This window comes from Fistularia commersonii, chromosome 11 (assembly GCF_037954325.1).
Source record: "Fistularia commersonii isolate RoL2024-O1a breed Wild chromosome 11, RoL_Fcom_v1.0, whole genome shotgun sequence".
Taxonomy (NCBI): Eukaryota; Metazoa; Chordata; class Actinopteri; order Syngnathiformes; family Fistulariidae; genus Fistularia; species Fistularia commersonii.
In genome coordinates, this window is record NC_141294.1 from 13528720 (window position 1) to 13550039 (window position 21320).

Consider the following 21320-nt stretch of genomic DNA (forward strand, 5'->3'; position numbering starts at 1 on the left):
TGCAACCGCTCGATCACATGATCACAAAACCCCAGAGGCGTGTGTGTGTGTGTGTGTGTGTGTGTGTGTGTGTGTGTGTGTGTGTGTGTGTGTGTGTGTGTGTGTGTGTGTGCATGCGCACTCGTGCTCCTGTGGATTTTTCTTGCTGTGCTTTTTCGTGTGAAACCATTTCAGGAGAAGGAGCTGATTTATGCAGAGTGACTGGCCTCCAGCACTCTGTGTGTGTGTGTGTGTGTGTGTGTGTGTGTGTGTGTGTGTGTGTGTGTGTGTGTGTGTGTGACCACAGACTGGGAAATATCTTCCTCTGTGTGAGAGTGAGAGGATGTTCTTCAGGGGCAGGGCTTGTCTGAGGCAGCAGAGTTCTGGTCCCGGTAGACGTCTGCACTGAGCTGGAGGGGATCTTCTCCACGTGAGGCTGACGATGGAGGCCCCCGGCCGAGGGCCCGCAGGCAGGGGGTCCGCGTGGACTCGAACGGGCCTCCGGGAGGTGCGGCGCGATTTGAAACATGGAAAAGGCAAAGATAAACAATAAATCTGTGATTTCCAACTTTCTATAGACTTTAAATGCAGCGCGGTCAGTCTGGTGGAGCCAGAGGCGTGACCTGGAGACATCACGTACCCTCCTGTCTCGCTCTTCATCCAGCACCCGGCGTGTCCGCGGGGGGGCGCAGACAGCCCGGCCCATCGTGGGCGGCGTTCTGCCTCGACTGGGCGAGACAGACGGACAGAGACAGAATGTTATTAGCGTTAGGAGTAACAGCAATAGCCGTTATGATATTCAACGGTGCTGGACGCTACAGTAGATCTACAGTAGAACCTGCCCAGTGAGAGGAGAAGGTATGAGGTTCCTATCAGACAGGAGAGGCCGGAGAGGCGCATCATGGGACGTTCCTCGGCCGAGCAGGACGCGATGATGCAGATACGTCCTGAGGGCTGGCAGAGCACCGGCCGGACCCTGACGAACTCCAGGGTCCGGAGAGAATGTTCATAACATCTCCCTCATGTCTTCTGCGGCCGATGGGTCGACGCCTTTGGCCGGGGAGCTCCTGGATGGTCAGAAGACCCGAGACCTCCGTGAACCAGCGGTGATCAGATGATGAACTGACCACACGCTGCTTCGGGGTTCAGGGTTTTGTCGCCGGCAGAGGGGAGCTGGACAACAGCAGCTGCGCCCCCGAACCCCCCCCCGAACCCCCCCAGGTCGAGACCCTGCCCGCCGTAGCTGCTGCCGGGCGCCCCGGACGCCCCGCTCCTCCGGCAGGTGGCGCCGTGGACGCGGAGGCTCCGCTCCTTCTCCCCGAACATGACAAAACATGACGCGGTGAAAAAATGTGCGCCGGAACCGTCGGCGGAGAAAGCGGCTCTCCTGCAGCCCGCAGCCCGCGGAGCGATCGCTGAAGGCTCGGTGCCGGTCCCGGTCCCGGTCTCGGTCCTGCTCCATCCCCCTCCAAACTTCCACTTTAAGAAGGCGCGTCTCCTCCGCAGTGTTTATCCGGAGCCTGAACGCGGCACATGGACACAGCCTGCTCTGCGTGGTGCGTTCACGGACAGACGATGCGCCGGAGGACCTGAACCCTCCTAGGTTTTCTTCTTCCTCTCTCCTGGTTTTTGGAGGGGGGTTTATTCCGGTCAGCCGCGGCTCCTCACCGCAGCAGCGGCGAGCCGCCGGCGGAGGCGGGAGGCGGCGGAGCGGACGCCGGCAGACATGGACGCACCGCCGGGGAGGAGCAGCGGGGAGCGGGACTAACCGGCTCCGGGACCGACAGGATGGCAGCATCCAGCAACTCCAGCCTCTCAGGTTCATCCGTGTCCTCTGGTAGGACTTCAGCTCACACACACACACACACACACACACACACACACACACACACACACACACACGAATGTCTTCAGTTTCACTCATATATAGATGTGTTTGCACTTGACCCCCAGAACATGGCATGACCCCCCCCCCAATCTTACACACACACACACACACACACACACACACACACACACACACACACACACACATGCGGAGGGCAGGTAAATGCTGGTTGTCAGACTGAGGGATTGGCAGTGTGTGTGCAAAGCTCCCCCATCTGGCAGTGGACGCTCTGGCTGCTGGACGGTGCTCCTGTGTGTGTGTGTGTGTGTGGGGGGGGTTGTGTGTCTCCGGGCTGGGGAAGCATTGGGTCTGACACGGGGGTTTGGGACGTTATCATCACGTTGCCAATCATCTCCATAATTTTCTCCTCGTCTTTCCTCCGGGCCGGCGGCAGGGATTATCTTTGGCCCGCGTTCTCCACCATTTTCCGAAAAGGCCGCGCCAAGCTGGGGGGGGGGGGTCCATTGAGAAATCCTTTTCTTTATAAACCATTTGTGAACACTTCACACTCCGCCCGGTGCACGCTCACACCTCCCCGACGTGCACACACAGGAACGGGCCGGGTTTGGTTGGCGCCAACACCTCTGGAGAACATTCACTTTCAAGGTAGGACTCTTGACAGAATGGGAGCAGGAGATGAGCTGGCAGCTGTTCAAACCAGAGCTTGTGTGTGTGGGGGTGTGTGTCTGTGCCTGTGTGTGTGTGTGAGTGTGTGTTGATAAGGCCATTTGCCAGTGTTTGCCAGGGTATAAAGTACAAACTCTGCTATCAGGGCACTGTTTGATATGGAAGTCCAAACAACCAGCGGCTTCTCTCCTGTGTGTGTGTGTGTGTGTGTGTGTGTGTGTGTGTGTGTGTGTGTGCGCGCGTGCATGTGTGTAACGCACCAGTAAGCAGACATTGTTTATCAAACCAGCTCAGTTTACATTTCCACTCACATTTTGGATGAAAACTCCAAACCCAGACCTGCAGTGAACCATCAGCTTGGTGACTCCAGTCTTTGACCTCCAGCCTCTCCTCCCTCTTCTTCCCCTCCTCTTCGTCCTCCTCCTCCGTCCAGTCACATTTCCAAAGGTGCTGGACGACGGGAGGGACGGCCGACGCGGCCGGGAGTAACCACATGTTTTGCGTGTGTGTGTGTGTGTGTGAAGCAGTGCATTGGCTGTGTGACCGCTGCTGCTTTAAGAGGAAAGTCTTTTCTTCCTGTGGCGTGGCAGGGCTGTTATTACCGCCGGGCCCCCAGTATAATTATCAGAGGTTACAAGCGGCGGCGCTGCCAGGGATGGAGTGGTTGTCACAGGGCTATGATTATTTCCAAGCGCGGCTCTTTGGCAGGCAGACACAACATTTGAATAATCTTGTCTATGAGGCAGAAGAGGAGAAAAAAAAAACCAACAAAAAACAACCCAACGCCATGCCGCCGCCGCCGCCGCTCCACGCCAGGCCGTCTGTTGTGGCTGCAAAACAAAAGTGCTCCAGGTTCAGTTATTTTGGTTTCCTCTGATGATTAGTCGTCCCAGTCGTTTGGTTTAGAAGCTGTTGTTTAGGGTGTGTGTGTGTGTGTGTGTGTGTGTGTGTGTGTGTGTGTGTGTGTGTGTGTGTGTGTGTGTGTGTGTGTGAGAGAGAGAATATCACCAAGCACCACTGAAAGCTGGGCTCCTCAGCAGGGATGTATGTTGGTGCTTCCTGTCATGTGACTGTGTGGGTGCTGAGGGAGCCTGATAAATGTAATCCATGCAAGGATTGCAGCGCTTCCCCCGCCTTCCCTGGAGAGCCTGGAGCCGCGGCATCCCTGCGTGTCGCTGGCGTGGACGGAGGCGAGCGCCGCGTCCCAGCGGCACGCCATCCGCCCGGACGCTCCAGGGCGAGGAGCTTTGAACGGAAATCGGGGGACGGAGCGTGAAAACGTGCCGGCGGTCGCGGGCCGGAGATGATGGAGCCATTGGAGCGGATGGCGGGAGGAGGACCGCCTCCGCCCCTCGGCCCTCGCCATGTTTCCGCCGCCGCCGCCGGTGGTCCAGATGGAGTCTTTAGGCCCGGCTCGGTTCATCAGGTGACCCGGCGACACCTGCAGCCTGTTTAACAGCTTCCCCCATCCAGCCTCGCTGCTCATTTCTTTTAACAAAACCATTTAAGAACCTACAAGCCCAACCAGCCTCCCCATACACACACACACACACACACACACACACACACCTGTCACATATTTCTGGTCAGCATGAAGACCATGTGACAACTCCAGGTTTGGACCAATGTATGACACAGATGGTCTCCCTGCTGAGGTGCAGCGTGTGTGTGTGTTTGTGTGAGAGTGTGTGTGCGTGTGTGTGTGTGTGACTTGCATGAGCCACATCAATGTGAAGCTCCGTGCCTCTCCAACCTCTTGGATTCCTGTCTCAGAACCATGGCGGCAGTGAAAGGGATCCGCAGGAGATCCTGTGGCTCCTGCTGGAGCAGGGAGGGCTTGGTGGAGGCTTTGAGCAGATAGAAGCTCACCCACAGCCTCCCAAACTGCTTCAAAATAGAAAAAGCGTGGATGCAATTCGACACAGAAGTAGGTCGGGGGGGGGCTTTGAATATCACATAAATACGGATAACCTCAATAAACAGTGAGAGCGAGAAAAACACAACTTCCTGTTTGTGTTTCCGCTCATTAGCATTAGCATTAGCATTCCTCTGGCTCACACGTGTCGTTTTCTCACGGCTCGTTTGAAACTACATTTAAAATATAGGGATGATTGGGACAGCGATTCCCAGGCCGCCGATGTGAATCTCCTGGATTTGATCCTTGTAGCCGAAGGGGGAGAAGAAGAAGAGCTCGGTGAAAGACCCTCCGGTTCACCCCAGAACCGGGACATTCACCTCCTGGTTCTGGTGTTGCAAGGTGGTTGTGAGTGCGGGAGGCCAGTGGGCTATGTCTGTGTGTGTGTGTGTGTGTGTGTGTGTGTGTGTGTGTGTGTGTGTGTGTGTGTGTGTGTGTGTGTGTGTGTGTCTGTGTGTGTGTGTGTGTGTGTGTGTGTGTGTGTGTGTGTGTGTGTGTGTGTGTGTGGACACTGAACTGAAAAGCAGGATGCAGATGCACATCTAAAGGATTGACTGCGTGGGCCGGTGACCCGCCTCCACACCGGCGTGCAGCGCAGCGGATCTTTGCGCCTGAGAAGCCGAGGCGTCTGATCTTCATTCATCCCATAATCCGGCGTCAGCGGCGCAAACCCTCGCCGCTCCGCTTCAATGAAAGCCCACGACGGGCGAACAAAGGAGGGCAGCGCGTCTAGAAGGTGCTCCTCGGTTCCGGTTCAGCAGATCCTGAATTCCCCCGATCACCAGCGACCCGCTCAGGCATTCCTTCAGATGCTCCACGGATGTCTGTACGTGCACGTGGCGTGCACGTACGTGTTTGTGAGGAGGCGCCGTCTGCTTGCGTGTATTTTGCACATGAATTTTCTTTTACCCGTGCCATATTTTTCTGCATCCCTCTGGTGCGGCGCGTCTCCGCGCTGACCAGCCGCTCCTCCTCCTCCAGACGTCCGGCCTGGCGCGAACACTCGCACTGTAGATTGAATATTTGGCCGCCGACCAGATGAAATGGCTTCTCTTTTTATTTTTCAGATAAGCCGCAGCGGAGGTAAATCTTCCGGGCGGTGGGACGCCGGAGCCCCGAGGCCCTTCGCTTCGTCGCTCCAAAAATCGCTCCCCCCGTTCGGTCGAGCTTTTGTTTGATCAGCCAGATAATTATTCATTACGGGATCTCGCGGCCCGCCCGCTCTCCTCTGGTAATGAGGGGGAGACGGCCAGCTCTCGCTTTGGTGGCTAATCTTAGATCCGGCCCTGCGGAGGAGACGCGCTCTCCTGAGAAGCTCCAGCCTTGGACCTGTTTGGAAACCACATGAGTCACTCTCATGTTTGTTTGCGTTCAGCGCCGCATCCAACAAGTGCGCACTGGTTTCCTCGGCCGGGTGAATCACCCTCGGCTCCGAGCGCCTTCCCTTCCCTTCCCTTCCCTTCCCTTCCCTTCTCTTCCCTCCTGCTGCCCGGGTTCTTCACACCTGCACGGCGACTCTTCACCGCTGCAGATGTTAAACTCTAACGGCAGCGGGGGTCAACGCCTCCTCCTGGCAGTGAGAAGGTCCCTGCTGGGGTTCCCATGGAAGGCCTTTCTGTGCGAAGCTTCCAGGGTGAAGGCGTGTCTCTCAAAGTGTGTCTCGTCACGTGGGGTCTGCAGATGTGTTTCCCCGGACGACGAAACCACCGGCGAAGCCTGATCGGCAGTCATAAATCTTTGATGAGCATATTGTTGCGGCGCAGGAAAATGTAAACAGTATTAGCGGGATGTGCACGGTGGAGAAGGAGTGCAGATGTAAATGTTGACAGCTCACAAAGCACCGATCGACATCTCCAGAGTGGAGTGCGGCAGCGGGTCGGATGCAGGCGGTTAAATAACCCGTTAGGTGGACATTGGAGCGCAGCACTGGCTGCAGGTGGAAGGAGAAGCGGCTGCTTCTGACGGTCCTGAGGTGGAACGTGGTCGACTCCTGTCAGACGCTAGGAGGCTGATGGAGGCTAGGTGGGCGCGCCGCTCCGGACTCTGCAGAGAAGGCAGGGGCTCATGGGTGACGAGCTGATTGGTCGACGCCCGTATATGTGGCCCCGTGATTGGTCCGGAAGAGTGTGAGCCGCCTGACCGGGAATCAAAACCCTCTCTTTCTGTTTTGCAGACCCTGATGATTACCAGCCGCCGATATGGAAGTCGTACTGTAAGTCCTCCCTACTCTGCACGCTCACACACACACACACACACAGACACACACACACTCCCTCCTGATCTGCCGCAAACTGCCGATCCCCCACAAACGTGCAGCTCCTAATGATGTTTGCACACAAGCCTGCTTCCACTTTCATGTCTGCCAGATCAGTGGCTTTCCTTCTTCTCCTTGGTCCTCCCTGCAAGCAGCCCGGCCGGCGCCGCATCAGCGCCGCGTTGCTTCGTCAACTGGAGTCTGAGGGACAAACAAGGTCCGTTTGAAGAAAGTGAGGAATCCTCACCAAGGGCCCGTCGTCCGTGAGAAACGGGGCTTCCCAGCTCGCCATCTTGGCGCCATCTCGGTCAAAAGACAACACCCTCGACCGGTCGGAGGGTCGGGTGCAGGCCGGACCGGGGGCTCAGACGGATCTGACTGGGGAACCTCCAGGGGCTTGGATAGTGGAGGAGAAGTCTCAGGTCCTGCAGTCAAACTGCAAACCTGAAACTAGGTTTGCTCGTGTTAATCCGCCTCCATCTGACTGTCAGCCAATCGGCTGCCTCCAGCTCACCCACGGCCAATCAGCTGCCCCGACGTATGAGGATACGTTCGACAGACAAAACTACATTTTTAGAAATTTAAGGCATAAAATACAATGCTTGAGGTCCCAGATGTTAATTTAAATGTTAGTATAATGCATTGAGTGTAATCATCTGCCATTCATAACTCATTTCTCAGGAATAAAACCACACAGAACATTATTTTTATTATAATTATTAGTATTATTCTCATGGAACATATTTTCCGTCGCTGCTTCCATTTAGCTGTCAGTCACTGGAGATGGTATTTGAGTGTTTGTGGACGTGTAAATGACAGATGTGTTTATCTGCACGGACAGAAATGTCAGCCGTCCCTGCACTTGAAAGCGTTGTGTTTTTGGGCGCGCGCACCTCCATTCCACCCGCCGCCGGATCAAAACCTGAACCCTCCGGCCCACACCGATCCAAACGGATCCCCGTCAGCGGGGAGAGGAGGAAGCTCCGGCCGAGGGGGATTTACTGCAAAGGAACCCTAAGAAGACTCTTCACCAGGCGTGGGAGGAGACGGGTGGCCTTCACCGTCCTCCGGCCTTTTCTTCTGCAGACAGCAGAGGCAGACCTGTCACTTCCTACCGGGAGGACGTCTCTCATTGATGCTCTCCATTTGAGGAGGCCTTTCATCAGCCCCGTGAAGAGATGTACACCAGATCAGCCCTTCACACACACACACACACACACACTCTGTCGGTGGCAGAGCTCCAAGGCACTGACCGGACCATCAGGAGCGGCTGGAGGGCTTTGCTGGTTGCCCAGGCAGACGGGAGGAGCCAGAGGTCAAACTGAGGGAGCCTCAGCCGCCCCTCGGTGACCTCTGGACCCGGTCCCGGTCCTCAGAATCTCTCCGGGTCCCTCCGGGTCTTTGCTTCCCGTCACATGTAAACCGTGGATTCCGAGGCGGTGCCGAGGTGTTTGCGGCGTTTCCTCGACCTCGCCGCAGATGCCGTTTCCCCCGAGATTCCCCGCCGCTTTCCTTTTCCGCGTGTCTTTATTTCTAATTACCTGAGGTTTCGCGGTCCGAGCGGCGGTTCCCCTCTGCTGGGTCGGGACCCCAAACTTGGAGCGAAGGCCTTTATTGTGAAGTCCACGAAATAACTCCCGCCGTGGTTTTATTCTGAAGGCTGGGCGGCGGCAGCCAGGGGCCAAAACCACCATGATGTCAGAGTCCGCCGCCGTGAACATGGCGACGCACGAGTATCGCCCCGATTACGTTAAGTAGGGGGTTTACTGCACCTCAGATGAAAAACACACACCACAGCCGCGTGTGTGTGTGTGTGTTTGCGCACTTGAACTCTTTCAGCACATTTAAAAGATATTAGCCGTGGAGTCGGGGCCGGCGCCTGGTTCGGCTCCTGGTGTTTCAGGGCCGCCTGTTTATTTATTGGTGGTTGATTACTGGACGCCGTCGGTTCGAAACCTGCTCGGGGTTTCCGGGACCCGATCCCAGATCTGAATCTGCAAGAACAGCATGAGGTCCAGGAGGGTCTGATGATACCTGTGTGTTTCAGTGTACCAGCTGCAGCAGGAAGCCCCGAGGCCAAAGAGGGTCACCTGTCCTCAGGAGGTGAGTCCGTCCGCCCGTCCGTCCGTCCGTCCGTCCGTCCGTCCAGCCGTCCATCCAAGGACGCGTGAATGTCTTCTCTTTAACCGTCCAAGATACCTCTGGAGGTTGGTTTCCAAGGGTTTCCTTCCACCAGAACCGCCAGTCACACCTGGACCTTGGAGGTGAAGGAGTTCTGTGATCGAGCTCCCGACGCCGTTTCCTCGTGTATCGAGTCCAATTATTCCGATGAATTTCAAACGAATGGAGTCATTATTAATCCATTCCAGCCCTCGGTTTTGTCACGCATTTTAAGATAAGAGACATTTACTTTATAAATGACAAATAATGGACTTAAAACAATAATAATTCAAAGCAACAAAGGGATTCTATTAAGTGTATTTGCCTTGAAGATGGTGCAGGAGGTTGTGGGGTTTTTCATTTGTTGCTCTCCTAAACTTACCGCCTCCACCCTTCATGCTACAATGCTATGCTAAATGTAACTTTGCTCTGCTTTATGTCTGAATTCCGCTTACGGACGGAGTGACGCCGCTCCTCTTTCTAAAACCGTCAACCCTTTCCTTTCCCGACCGGCTTCGAACGACTCTTCGCTCCGAATCCCCCACAATGTCTCCCGTCTTCTCAGGGACGTCGCACCGTCTCTGACCCTCAAGGCTCCTCCACGTCCTCACGGACCAGTTCATGACACACACACACACACACACACACACTTTCCATGACTTTCTCTGGGCTGGCTTGTGGCGGCGGCGCGTCCCACTGTCTTTAAACGCCGCTTCCCAGACGGCTCGTCCCGCTCGCTGCTCACTCAGGCTATGATCGGACCTCCAGGACGGAGGAAATGTGGAAAATGTGAAATTATAGAGCAATGGCCGTCGGACCTTCGTTCTCGTGTGTGACGGCAGGACGCCGGAGGGACGAGCTCCTTAGAATTACCTCTGGGAAGCAGATGTTTTGTCTGCTCATGATGACGAACAGAGGCGGCTCGTCCTCCTCAGGAGGCCTCGCGGGGCCCGGACAGCAGCTACAAGCACCAGGAAAGGGGTTTAGATGTTTGAGGTCGTTCACCTCCTCCACATCCGAGGCCGTGGTCCTCAGCTGGAAGAAGGTGGAGCGTCCCGGTCGGGGGGTGAGATCTTGGCCCGGGCGGAGGAGGTCAAGTGTCTGGCGGTGTTGTTCACCAGTTAGGGAAGGATGGAGTAGGAGATGGACAGGTGGACCGGTGCGGCCTTGATGAAGACTCTGCTTCCCACCCCACTGCTGGTCACCAGCTGTGGGTGGAGACCCAAAGACCCAGATCATAGATGCAGGAGGCCAGACTGAGTTTCATCTCAGGGTTTCCAGGCTCTCCATGAGACACAGGATGAGCGGGAGGAGCTGCGAGTAGAACCGTTGCTCCTCAGCATCCAGAGGAGACACCTTCTGGAGGCCTCCCTGGTGAGATGTTCCGGGAGGAGGCCCTGGGGAAGAGCCAGGACACACTGGAGGGACCATGACACTGGGCTGGACCAGGAATGGTCCAGAGCTATAGGATGGGGAAAGATGGGCGAAGGGAGGCATGTTTTGGTGTCGTCCTCCGTTCTGGTGTTTGCTGCCGTTGGGTTGTCGTAACTTCTCTGTAGGCCTTCTGGTTTCAGAGCAAAGGTCCAAGCGAGGACGGCAGCAGATCAGCCTCAGCCAGGAACGCCAGTGCACAACATCTGTTTTGTATTTGTAATAAATAACCTTTATTTATTCTTGATCTTAGTCTCCGTCCCTGTCCGATAGCCGTCTGAATAAGTAGAACTAAAAGACGATGGGCGTGAACTTCCTGGTCGCCCGCGCAGGTTCTCCGACTCATGTCTTCTCTGGTCCTCTCTGGCTTGCAGATGGAGAGCAGACCCAAGTACTACGGCAGAGAGTGAGCGTCACCCCGTCGCCCCTCTTTTCTTTCCCCCCCCTGTCGTTTCCCACGGCGCCTCATCTGTTTTGTTCATCGCCAGGTTTCACGGCAGCATTTCACGGGAGTCTGCCGACGAGCTGCTCGGGGCGGCGGAGGGCTCGTACCTCATCAGGGAGAGCCAGAGACAGCCGGGGACACACACCCTGGCCCTAAGGTTCACACACACACACACACACACACACGTATGCTTATAAACGGTGTTTCTTTAAGAATTTCCCTCGTGGAGTCATTTGGAGGTAACCCTTCCGTCTGCGGCCTCTAGGGGGCGCAGTGAGTAAATTGGTCGGAGGTTTGAACACCAGTAGTTATTTAGATCCTAATCCTGTGTACCTGTGGATGCACCAGCCAATCAGCTGCCTCCATCCACCGCCATGGTGGTATGACTCCATATGACACATGTGTGAGAGGGTGAGTGGTTGCATGTTTCTATAAGCGGCCCTGTGATTGGTCCAGGGTGAACCCCGCCTCTGGTCCAATCACAGCCGGGGTCGGTCCAGCACCCCGTGACCCTTCGTGTGGTGTCAACAGGATAGAAGATGACCGAAGGACCGAACATCACTCATGAAGTCCACCAATGAGCCGCGTCCCCGTATCTCCACCCAGGTTCGGCCACCAGACCCTCAACTACAGGCTCTTCTACGACGGGAAGCACTTTGTCGGGGAGAAGCGCTTCGAGTCGGTCCATGACCTGGTGACGGACGCCCTCATCACCCTGTACATCGAGACCAAGGCGGCGGAGTACATCTCCAAGATGACCACCAACCCCATCTACGAGCACCTGGGCTACACCTCGCTGCTCAAGGACAAGATGGTGCAGCGGCTGAACCGCGGACGCACGGAGACGCGCAGGGTCACCTTCCAGAGGGACGACAGGGTGGGTCCACGGCTCGCGGCTTCTCCGGAGATCCTTCAAGCCGCCCGGTGTTCCGAAGGCCGAGTATCCATTTCGGTACTTCTGGTCAACCGTGTGGGTGAAGTTCCATGATTTCCCTCCTGCAGAGGCCCTTCTTCTTCTAGAAGTGGGGGAGGGGTTTGTGGAGGACACGTCGTCCCGCCAGCCAGATGTACATTATCTGTTCTGTTGCCGCTCTGAAACGGCCTGCAGGGCGGGGACTCCCCCCCCCCCCCCCCCCCCCCCCCCCCCCCCGCGCCGCCGGTCGGACAACCGGGCGCATTGTTTGCCTCGCCGTTATCGGGTCAGAGTCTGTGAATGACTGACCAATCAGGAAGGAGGACGGAGGCAGAGCCCCGCCGAAGTAAACCCACCGCTAGATGGCGACGCTGCGCTCAGACGGCCACCGACGGCCTCCTTTTTTAGCTTTTTTTATGAACGAGAATAACGAGTGCGGGCACAGATTTGTCTCTGGGTGTGAAGGCAACATTTCCTGCCCCGAGGGGTCGGGGGTCGGGGGTCGGGGGTCGGTCTTCAAAATGTCAGCGCTCGCTGGGTCTGCGGCGCTGGCCGGCCCGTAGCAGCCCCGCCAGCGGGGAGTTACGAGCGTCCCTCCTCCGGGAGACGAATCCTCGGACGCTGCTATTCTGACCTTCCGGCGGCGATCTGACAGCCGCCCGCTGATTTACCGCCGCCTGAGAGCGGCGTGCAGCGGCGGCTCAGCCCACACAGGACTCACTGACGCGCCGCAAAGCCGCCATTTCTCTCTGACATCATTTCTTTTTCAGACCAGAGCCGCTCTCTCTCTCCCTCCTGCGGTGTTTGGGAGACCATCTGACAGACTCCATGGCGCTGCAGCGTTCCTTCCTGCTTCTGCTCTCTGACCAGCCCGGCCCCAGAACCCAGAACCCAGACCCTGGCCCCAGACCCTGGGCCCTGGGCCCCAGATCTTAGACCCCGGGCCATCTCAGTAGAAATGCCTGGTGACTATTTCCCCTGCGTCAGGCCTCCCGGTGCCTGGAGAGCGTCTTTCTCAGGAAGCATGGGGCGGCCCGGTGGAGCGCTGGTCCACCTCAGCCTAGAAGGAACCTGGTTCAGTTCCAACAAGGGGAACTTTCTGTGTTTGCATGTTCTCCCCGTGTCTGCGTCGGGCTCTCCGGGTTCTCCGGGTTCTCCGGGTTCTCCGGTTTCCTCCCGCAGTCCAAACACATGCAGCGGGTTCATCGGGAAAATTGCCTCAAAGGAGCGAAAAGTGAATGGTCGTCTGTCCGCGAGGGGCCGGCGAGCGGTCCGGGCTGAGCCCCGCCTCCCGTGTGAGGACGCCCTTGATTGGCTCCAGCGTCCCATGGCGACCCTGAGTGCAGGATAAGCGGCGGGCGACGGCTGGACGGACGTCCGGAAGCCGCGCCGCACCGTCAGGAATGGAGCGTCGCTCGAGCCCGACCACTTACATCTTTTAAAAGTGGAGCGGATCCCCGGCTGAGCGCGAGCTCCTCGGGCTCGGGGGCGCCGCCGTCAACCTCCTCCGCCGCTGACAGCCGGCGTGACGGGATTGTCAGGCGGCGTCTGTGAGGCCGTCTGTTCCCGGAGCGCCGCCGTGTTTTCCTGTCGGCTCCGATCCGTCGGAGAGGCTCCTCGGATCAGAAGAAGTTTCCCTTTGACTTTGCTGTTTACCCGTGGAAGGCCCCGCGGGCGGGGCGAGCAGCACACGGATCACACTGCTCACACTGCTCACACTGCTCACACTGCTCACACTGTCTCAGCAGCACATGGCCTCTCGCTGCGCCCACTTTGTGTTTCTAAGTAGGAGCTTCTGCTCAGGGAGGCGCGGCGAGGCAGGAAGGTTCCCGGTTGATTCCCGCAGCCACAGGGGTCTCTCAGTGTGGAGTCTCCATGTTCTCTGCGTGGGTTCCTCACGGTTCTCCGGGTCCAAACGCAGGCGGGAGGTTCATTCGGTGCCGATGAAAGGCTGAATGTTTGTCGGCTCACGTGAGATGGTGAACGCTTGCGTGCCTCTACATGAGCGAGAGGGTGAATGGCTGCACGTCTCTCTATGTGACCCTGTGATTGGTCCAGGGTGAGCGCGCCTCTTGTGTAATCACAGCTGTGATAGGCTCCGGGCCTCCGTGACGCCGAGCGCTGGATAAACCTTGTAGATAAAGCCCCAACACCAGCTCTCCTCTGGGTGCAGAGGACCTGCTCAGGTGTTCAGACCTGGTCCGTCTCCACCCCTGTGGTCGCTCTGGAAGAGGCTTCCTCGACCTTCCTGACCAGGAAACCACAAGCACACCGTAGATTGGCTTGTGAAAAAGGTTGTGCGTGTCTTCTGGGCCGGTATCTGCTTTAGGTCCCACCGTCTCAGCGCGTCACGGCGCCGTCTCCCCTGCGGCCGCGGCCGACCGGGCGGCCGGCGCTCACAAAGGCCGGCGGGACTGAAAGGAGCTCCTGAAAGGAGAGCAGAGCCGCTTGTGTTTCCGCCTATTGTACCCTTTCTTCTGCGCTCTTCTTTCAGAGACAAGGAGCCATCTGCCCTCAGACAAAGACCCCGACCCCCCCCCTCCTCCCGCTCTCAAGGCTAAAATATCTGGCGAGCGGTAGATCTGCCCTCTGACCGCTCGTGCAGCCCGGTATGTGCAGGTCTGTTTCAAGAATGTCAACAACGGTGACAAATGTCTTCACCTGTCCCATCAGAGGAGGAGGAGCCTGAAGCAGGGACGCTTTTAGCCGGCGCAGGAACCGCTCGGCTTCACCGCTCGGCTTCACCGCTCGGCTTCACCGCCTTCCCACAAATACCAGCTCCTCGCCGCTTTTATCACGCGGTTATCAAACATCGGCGCCGAGCCCGCGGCCCTCGACGCCTCCTCGCCGTGTGACGTGGAACCTGCTCGGTGTTTGTCATGTGATCTAATCTGGAGACGCGCGGGCTCATCGGGCTGCCGGTTGTTTACCGTTTACCGGCAGCGGCGTGTCGCTCGCCCCCCCGCTGGTCAAACACCACGCGGCCGCAAAACTCCAAATGAGCTTCCTTTGGGATTTTATTTGGATTTGGGCACCGCGGGATTATTCCTCGTGGGGATTATTGAAGTAATCTCCCGCCATCCCAGCGGCCGATGCGCCCCGCTCCGGTCGCCGACGGCAACCGATCGTGAGCGCCGGGCGCCGTCCGGAGACCCGGGACTTCCGCCACGGGGCGCGGCTCAAGGTTAAGACCCGCTCGAGTCGGGAGGCCGGCGAAGGAGGCCGAGAGCGTCTGCGGCGGGGCGGAGTGTGACGGCGGGGCGTGAGCCGATGGGAGTGTGTCTGCCATGTAAAGAGGCCGTCCGCTCTATTGATCCAGCTTTGCAGAGCCGCTGAGCCGCCGGCGCCCCGGCCCCTCCCCGCCAGGGACCCTGCTCTTCCTTTCTGGGCGTGTGAAAGAGGGCCATTGTGCGAGGCACGCTCCGACCCCGCGGCCGCCCACCGCCCGTCCCGCTTCCTCCGCTCCCCCGGCCGGCAGCGGCGGATGCGGAGCCGCCCTCCCCGGGCCGGCTGACATCGGCGGGCCTCCCGGGTCGGCGGGGAAAGGACGCCAGCTCCCGCCTCCGTCGCCTCCCCTCCACATCTCTCCCCGGAGGATCGGGAGCGAGCAGAGCGGCCGAGCATGGAGGCGGAGGACGGCCGAGGAGGCTTAGGCGGCGAGCTGATCGCCCACAGGGTTAAGACCCACGACAGGAAGCGACAGGAGCTGCTGGCTTTGGCCTTGGGAGTCAAACTCGGGAGCAAAGGCACATTTCTGTGGAAGCCCATTAAGCTCTTGGCCTCCTGTCCACAGATCTCCTCTCCTCTGCGGCGGAGCGCCCTGAAGGACACGCAGGAGAGGCAGTGCTCCTACGAGAAGATCCACAACTTCAAGGTGAGCCGCCACGTTTTCCCGGGGGGGTCGGTGGGGGGGGTTAGCGGCGTACACGCCGGACTTTCCTATCTGCTCGGCCGCATTTTCACCGCTAACGTTTGCCGTGGCCCCTTGTGTTCTGCACGGAGCGTGCGCCGCGGCGTGAACGCACGCATCCGCCGCCGTACGGAGGAGAGCTGCCGGCCATTAACGGCACGGCTGATGGATCCCCATGGATTTGGAAGACCTCCAGCCCATTTCAGTGTTTACGGCTCTGCCGGCGTGAAACGCGAGCGGGCGCGGAAGAGTTACGGCGCTTCTAAAAACACAGAAAGCGCTCAGGCCGGGGGGGGGGCGGCATTCCTGAAACCGAATCTTGGGTTTCAGCTAACAAACACCAACAAGGCCCGCTGCCGTTTCAGAGGTTCTCCTTTGAGGGGAGACGAAAGTCACCACACGCCGGCGCCACGCCTAAAGGACAAAGGTGTGCATGTGTGTGTGTGTGTGTGTGTGTGTGGCAGGTGTGTCTCCAGGTATCACCTTATCCATGTTTTGGGCAGCACATCTGTTGTTTTGAGGCTCAGCCCCGCCTCTGTGCCCCCCTGGCGGGGCAGCAGATGCCAGACACACTATGGAAAATCCTTTAATCTGCCTTGTATATACAAATGCTCTCATTTGGACGGGGGGGTGACGGGGGGGGTGACGGGGGGGCCGGGGGGCCGGGGGGCCGGGGGGGGGGGGGGGGCGGTAGCTTTGGGATCACAAAGTAATCTCTGTCCAGCCCGTCCAAAGGCGGGCTCTCCGTTTCCAGTCCAAACGCTGCATGTAAGAGTGTGTTAACCTTCCCCCCCGCAGGTACACACCTTTCGGGGGCCGCACTGGTGCGAGTACTGCGCCAACTTCATGTGGGGTCTGATCGCGCAGGGCGTCCGCTGCTCAGGTAAGCACACACTCGCAGCCGCGGCATGCCACGCGTCGCTCCAGTTGTAGAACGGGAGAGGTGGCGTCGGGGGCTTCGTCGGCGCCGTGGCGCGCCGCTTAACCTTCTTTTGCATGCGCGTCGTCAACGGCAACTGAAGCACCTGCCGCCGGCGCGCCGTCGAAACAGGTCGGCCTGCAGGCCCCCCCCCCCCCCAACATAGAACCACCACAACAAAGAGGGCAGCCATGCCACCATTTAAACCCGCCTTCCTCCCGCACAGAGCCGCGCCTCTCGCCGCCGCAGACGACCAGGACATACTATGGGATGGAGGAAACCGTGGGTCAAACACAAGTCAGACGTAGCTATCGACTAAATATAGAGGCGGAACGAAGGGCGGGCGGCATATTAGCCTTCGACAGGGTTTTCGAGGCCCTTCTGGTCACAAGACAGGGCTGCGTGCTCGTCAGCAATCCTGGACCCCGTGTGTGTGTGTGTGTGTGTGTGTGTGTGTGTGTGTGTGTGTGTGTGTGTGTTGCATGGCTCGGCTGCTTTTCCCCCCAAACAGAGTGTTTGTTGTTGACACATTTGCCATGCTGATAAGCCGGCGGCGAGCGGCGAGATCATCAGACACCTCATGTGCTGTTGGAGGCAGGAGGGACTTCTTTGTCTGCTCGCTCTCTTTCGTTCTCTCTCTTTCATTCTCTCTCTCTCTCTCTCTCTCTCTCCTTGTCTAAGCCTCTGCCCCCCCCTGTTTATCAGCCAGTGCCTCCCCACTGTGAACTCCCCCATTTCTGCAGCTCAGGCAGTTTTTTGTTTGTATATTTTCTGTCGTGGCGCCGGAGATGCAGCCGTCCGACGCCATCGTTTTCGAATGGGTTCTCACGCATCCGGCGCAACACGCACGCACGCACGCACGCCGCCGTAGTTGCCGCCACCTCCGTTTGTCGCGATGCACGTCGACAGCTCGCCTCCGCCGCCTGACCTTTCCCCGCGAGCGTCGGGCGTTGTGGTCATCCGGTGGCTCGTCTCCGCCGTCCGGCAGATTGCGGGCTGAACGTGCACAAGCAGTGCTCCAAGCTGGTGCCCAGCGACTGCCAGCCAGACCTGCGCAGGATCAAGAAGGTGTTCAGCTGCGACCTCACCACGCTGGTCAAGGCTCACAACACCACGCGGCCCATGGTGGTGGACCTGTGCATCCGGGAGATCGAGCTCCGAGGTAGAACCCCGACCCGTCCCGAACACGTCCCGACCCCCGGGGCGGCGATCTAACCCCGCTCTCCCCACGCAGGAATGAAGTCTGAAGGCCTGTACCGAGTGTCCGGCTTCTCCGAGCACATCGAGGACGTGAGGATCGCCTTCGACCGAGGTTGGTTCCGCCTCGGGTTCCCTCCGCGGGCACGGCGGCCCCCGAGGTTTGGGTTCGCGGGATCACGCCGGCTCTCCTCCAGCTCTTCCACGGGAACGTCTGGGACGACGAGCGACCGCAGGGCCGCTCAGACGGAGCAGCGCGCGTCAGACGTGCACGCGGCTATCGGTACAGACAGGCCGGTTCGGGGTCTATTTCCAGAGTCATTACGGCATGGAACTCTTTACCCGATCACATCATTAAGGCAAATACCGGCGCTGCTCTCCGCGGGAAACCAGAGTATTTATTACCGAGGACTGCGGAAATAAGCTGCAGTTCGCTCGTCTGCTGATCGGGTTATTTCCCCGGATCTAATGTCTTTCACATCGCTGCTCTTCAGGGTAGCGAATCTGCGAGCCTCAGAAAACCAGATGCTAACGGACGCGCATATTCTGTCCTTTGTGTGGACAGAAGGCGAGAAGGCCGACATCAGCGCCGGCGCCTACGCCGACATCAACATCATCGCCGGCGCGCTGAAGCTCTACTTGAGGGACCTTCCCATTCCCGTCATCACCTTCGACTTGTACTCCAAATTCATTCAAGCAGCCAGTAAGAGCTTCTGTGCCCCCCCCCCCCCCTTAGCCCCCCCGACCCCCCCAGCCTGCACTGCTCTGATACCTGCCCTTCTGACATCCCATAGAAATTGTAAACGCTGACTGCAGGCTGGAGGCCATTCATGAAGGTCTGCTGCAGCTTCCCCCGGCTCACTACGAGACCCTACGCTACCTGATGGCTCACCTCAAGAGGTGAGTGCCGGCCCGGCAGCCACACACACACACACACACACACACACACACACACACACACACACACACACACACACACACACACACACAGGGGAACACGTGGTTAGCGTGGAATTATATAACGGCAGCTTGGAGTAGCAGTTCAGCAGTTGAGATCTGGCTGGATCTGCTGATGTTTGGGCCTCAGCATGAACACATGATGTGATCCAACAGTCTGGAACTCCAACCTGGAGCCTCTCAGTCCCACCAGGAACAAACAGTTTGCTTGAACTGAAAGGAGACCTTGAGTTACAGCTTCCTCCTCACAGCCAGAGGGTCCCTGCTCGGGTTCCCACGCTTCCTGTGTGGAGGCTCCATGTTCTCCTGGGTGCAGCTCCTCCGGGTTCTCCAGGTTCTCCACCGTCCAAACACATGCAGGTTTATTGGAGACCCTGCATTGGCCCTGTGTGTATGGTGGATCGCTCCTCTCAGCCAATCACAGGCGGGCTGGGCTCCTGCCTCCCTGCAACCCCGAGTGCAGGACCAGCGGTAGAATGAACGAATGAACGAATGAACGAATGAACGAATGAATGAATGAATGAATGAAATACAGTGTTGGACATAAAACAAGCAAAATATTGTTGCTGCCTGGACGCTTCATTGGGAAGGTGTAGGAGTTTGGTTAGCCGTTAGCATACCGTAGCGGCGTGAGCTGTCATCAGTGTCTCCATCAGATGGGCGGCGGAGGAGCTGATGGTGACGGCGCCGCTGGCGATCTTACAGTCTGGGTTTTCAGTGGCAGGTGAAGCGAATGATCTCCAACACGGAGACCAATGATTGCAAAGATCATGCCGGACATCCTGCTCGTCAGAGCTGAGGTGTTTGGGAAAGGCCGCTTTTGATATCTGCGTCTTTGAGGCATTTCCTATTCACTCTCCTTCTGTGACAACCAGTCATTTCAGCCCGAAATTCTCCATAAACAGACGGGAAAGCTGTTAGTTTGGAGCCTTTTCACATCTGAGACGTCTCGACGCGGCGATGGCCTACTTTCTGCGAAACGCTACTAAATACTTCATGACCCCAAAAAAGAAAAGCACCCCGACGGCCTCTCGCGTCGGTGTCTGAAAACACCTCCCGTCTTGTGGCTTCGCAGGGTGACCATGTTCGAGAAGGACAATCTAATGAGCGCCGAGAACCTGGGGATCGTCTTCGGGCCGACGCTCATGCAGCCGCCGGAGCTGAACGCCCTGACCACGCTCAACGACATGAGGCAGCAGAAGCTGGTGGTGCAGCTCATGATCGAGCACGAAGACGTGTTGTTCTGACGGCCGCCGGCCTCGGAGCCCCGACGCAGGAACGTCATTTATTCTCTCAGAGGAATCTCAAGCCGCCCCGCCGAGCTCCGGGGGCTCCGGGACCCGGCGCAGAGCTCCTCTCGCATGACCGCCGTAGTTGAGGACGGATTCCGTGTCGACGTCGTCTCGTTGCTGTAAGTCGGGGGGTTCCTTCTCGGGCGAGGTCATCCCTTTTCTAGCGGCGGAAGGACAGTTCTTCCCTCTGTAGACCTCAGTCTGGATCCCTGAGTGAGTCATCTCCGCTGGAAGCTGTCGAATGCTCCCTCCCTCCCCATCCTCCCTCCGTCTCCTGTCTGTATATTGTGATTTTTACGGGAATGCTGGTTAAAATCCCGACGCCGCGGAGTCTTTCCGGTGTAGATAAAACGGGATCGTGTGCTGATCGTTACTTCATCTCCATGCAATGAAAAAAAAAAGAAAAGAAAAGATCATGAAGCACTTTTTTGGAGCGAAAGCCTAATTTTGTAAAGATGTTATATTTCGTCCTCTCCCTCCGTTTATCTTCTTTTGTCTGGACGATGCTAACTGTTGGGATGACGCCGGTTGGATCGATGTCGAAGTCCGAGAAGAATGGCGAGTAGGCGGTCGGGAAAAGGGTCATCCGGGGCGTCCGAACAACCAAGACGAAAACGTACCTTTTTAATCGCTTTTAATCGGAGGCGCCGTCCGCTCGACAACATCGCCGAGCAACAGACATCCCATAATTGCACCGAGCATGTTTTCTACAGCGGTTGGTTTTAATGTGATTCCAGTGAACACTTTTTACAAATCCGTTCTATTGAGATGTATTTTTGTGATGGTTTGCGTTTGGAAATGTAATTTATCAAATGATTTATTAAAAGGGTGGAAATCTTGAATTCTGTCGGTTGCTGTTTTTACTTTGCACTTGAACGCACAGCGGCGGCGGCGGTCCACTGATTCGCCGCCATCTGAGGACACGCCGCTCCTTGTCGGGCATCTTATCGGCGTCTTTACCTGCCGTGGGATCCATGCTCGGCCCGCACGGCCCGCAGGTGCGTCCAGCCTCACGGATCCTCTGCCGGCTGCTCACACGGGCGAATCAATACCAGCTCTGCTTTATTCGCTTTGAGTGACTCTGCATCCTCCGCACCTTCCAGCAGGAAGGAACCAGGAGGAAACCCCAGCGGCGTTGCCCCCTCATGCATCTCCCTGACGGGCTTTATTTTGTGCGGCGTTCGTGGATTAAACTCCCAAATCCAACAGACGGTATGACGGCATCCTGCGGAGGAGCATTTCCATCGAAGGTGGTAACACACATGCTAATTGCAGAATGAACACTTTCCACCACCCGGTCACTTCTTTCACCTCTGACACCTGGGGTGCATTTTCAGCACCCGGTGTGTTTAAACCGGAGGGACGGCTCTGAATACACAGATTCTTTCTTGCGTCCTTAACGGTTCTGGAGTATTCAGGTTAAACCGTCAACA

The 21320-nt window shown here is 57.6% G+C and overlaps 1 protein-coding gene across 2 annotated transcripts; it reads left to right on the forward strand.

The window, feature by feature from the left end:
- Positions 1-38: 38 nt before the first annotated feature.
- chn2 (chimerin 2) lies at positions 39-20729 on the forward strand. Of its 2 annotated transcripts, none has more exons than XM_086155066.1 (13): positions 39-1816; positions 6583-6621; positions 8711-8766; positions 10629-10660; positions 10743-10856; positions 11306-11576; positions 15406-15486; positions 16321-16405; positions 17430-17603; positions 17676-17753; positions 18204-18341; positions 18433-18538; positions 19671-20729. In XM_086155066.1, exons 1-13 carry the CDS (start codon positions 1768-1770, stop codon positions 19840-19842), a joined length of 1395 nt encoding a protein of 464 aa, XP_086011192.1. In that variant the 5' UTR covers positions 39-1767; the 3' UTR covers positions 19843-20729. The 2 variants fall into 2 exon arrangements, with proteins under 2 accessions (XP_086011192.1, XP_086011191.1); XM_086155065.1 differs by lacking the exon at positions 39-1816 and adding an exon at positions 3207-3346.
- Positions 20730-21320: the final 591 nt, after the last annotated feature.

Bases quoted from the DNA above. Each gene is read 5' to 3' on its own strand.
- chn2 (XM_086155065.1), top strand. From the start codon at position 3,232: ATGAGGCAGAAGAGGAGAAAAAAAAAACCAACAAAAAACAACCCAACG. The intron at 8,767-10,628 runs GTGAGTCCGTCC...TCTGGCTTGCAG, and splicing joins GGGTCACCTGTCCTCAGGAG to ATGGAGAGCAGACCCAAGTA. The intron at 16,406-17,429 runs GTAAGCACACAC...GCCGTCCGGCAG, and splicing joins GCAGGGCGTCCGCTGCTCAG to ATTGCGGGCTGAACGTGCAC.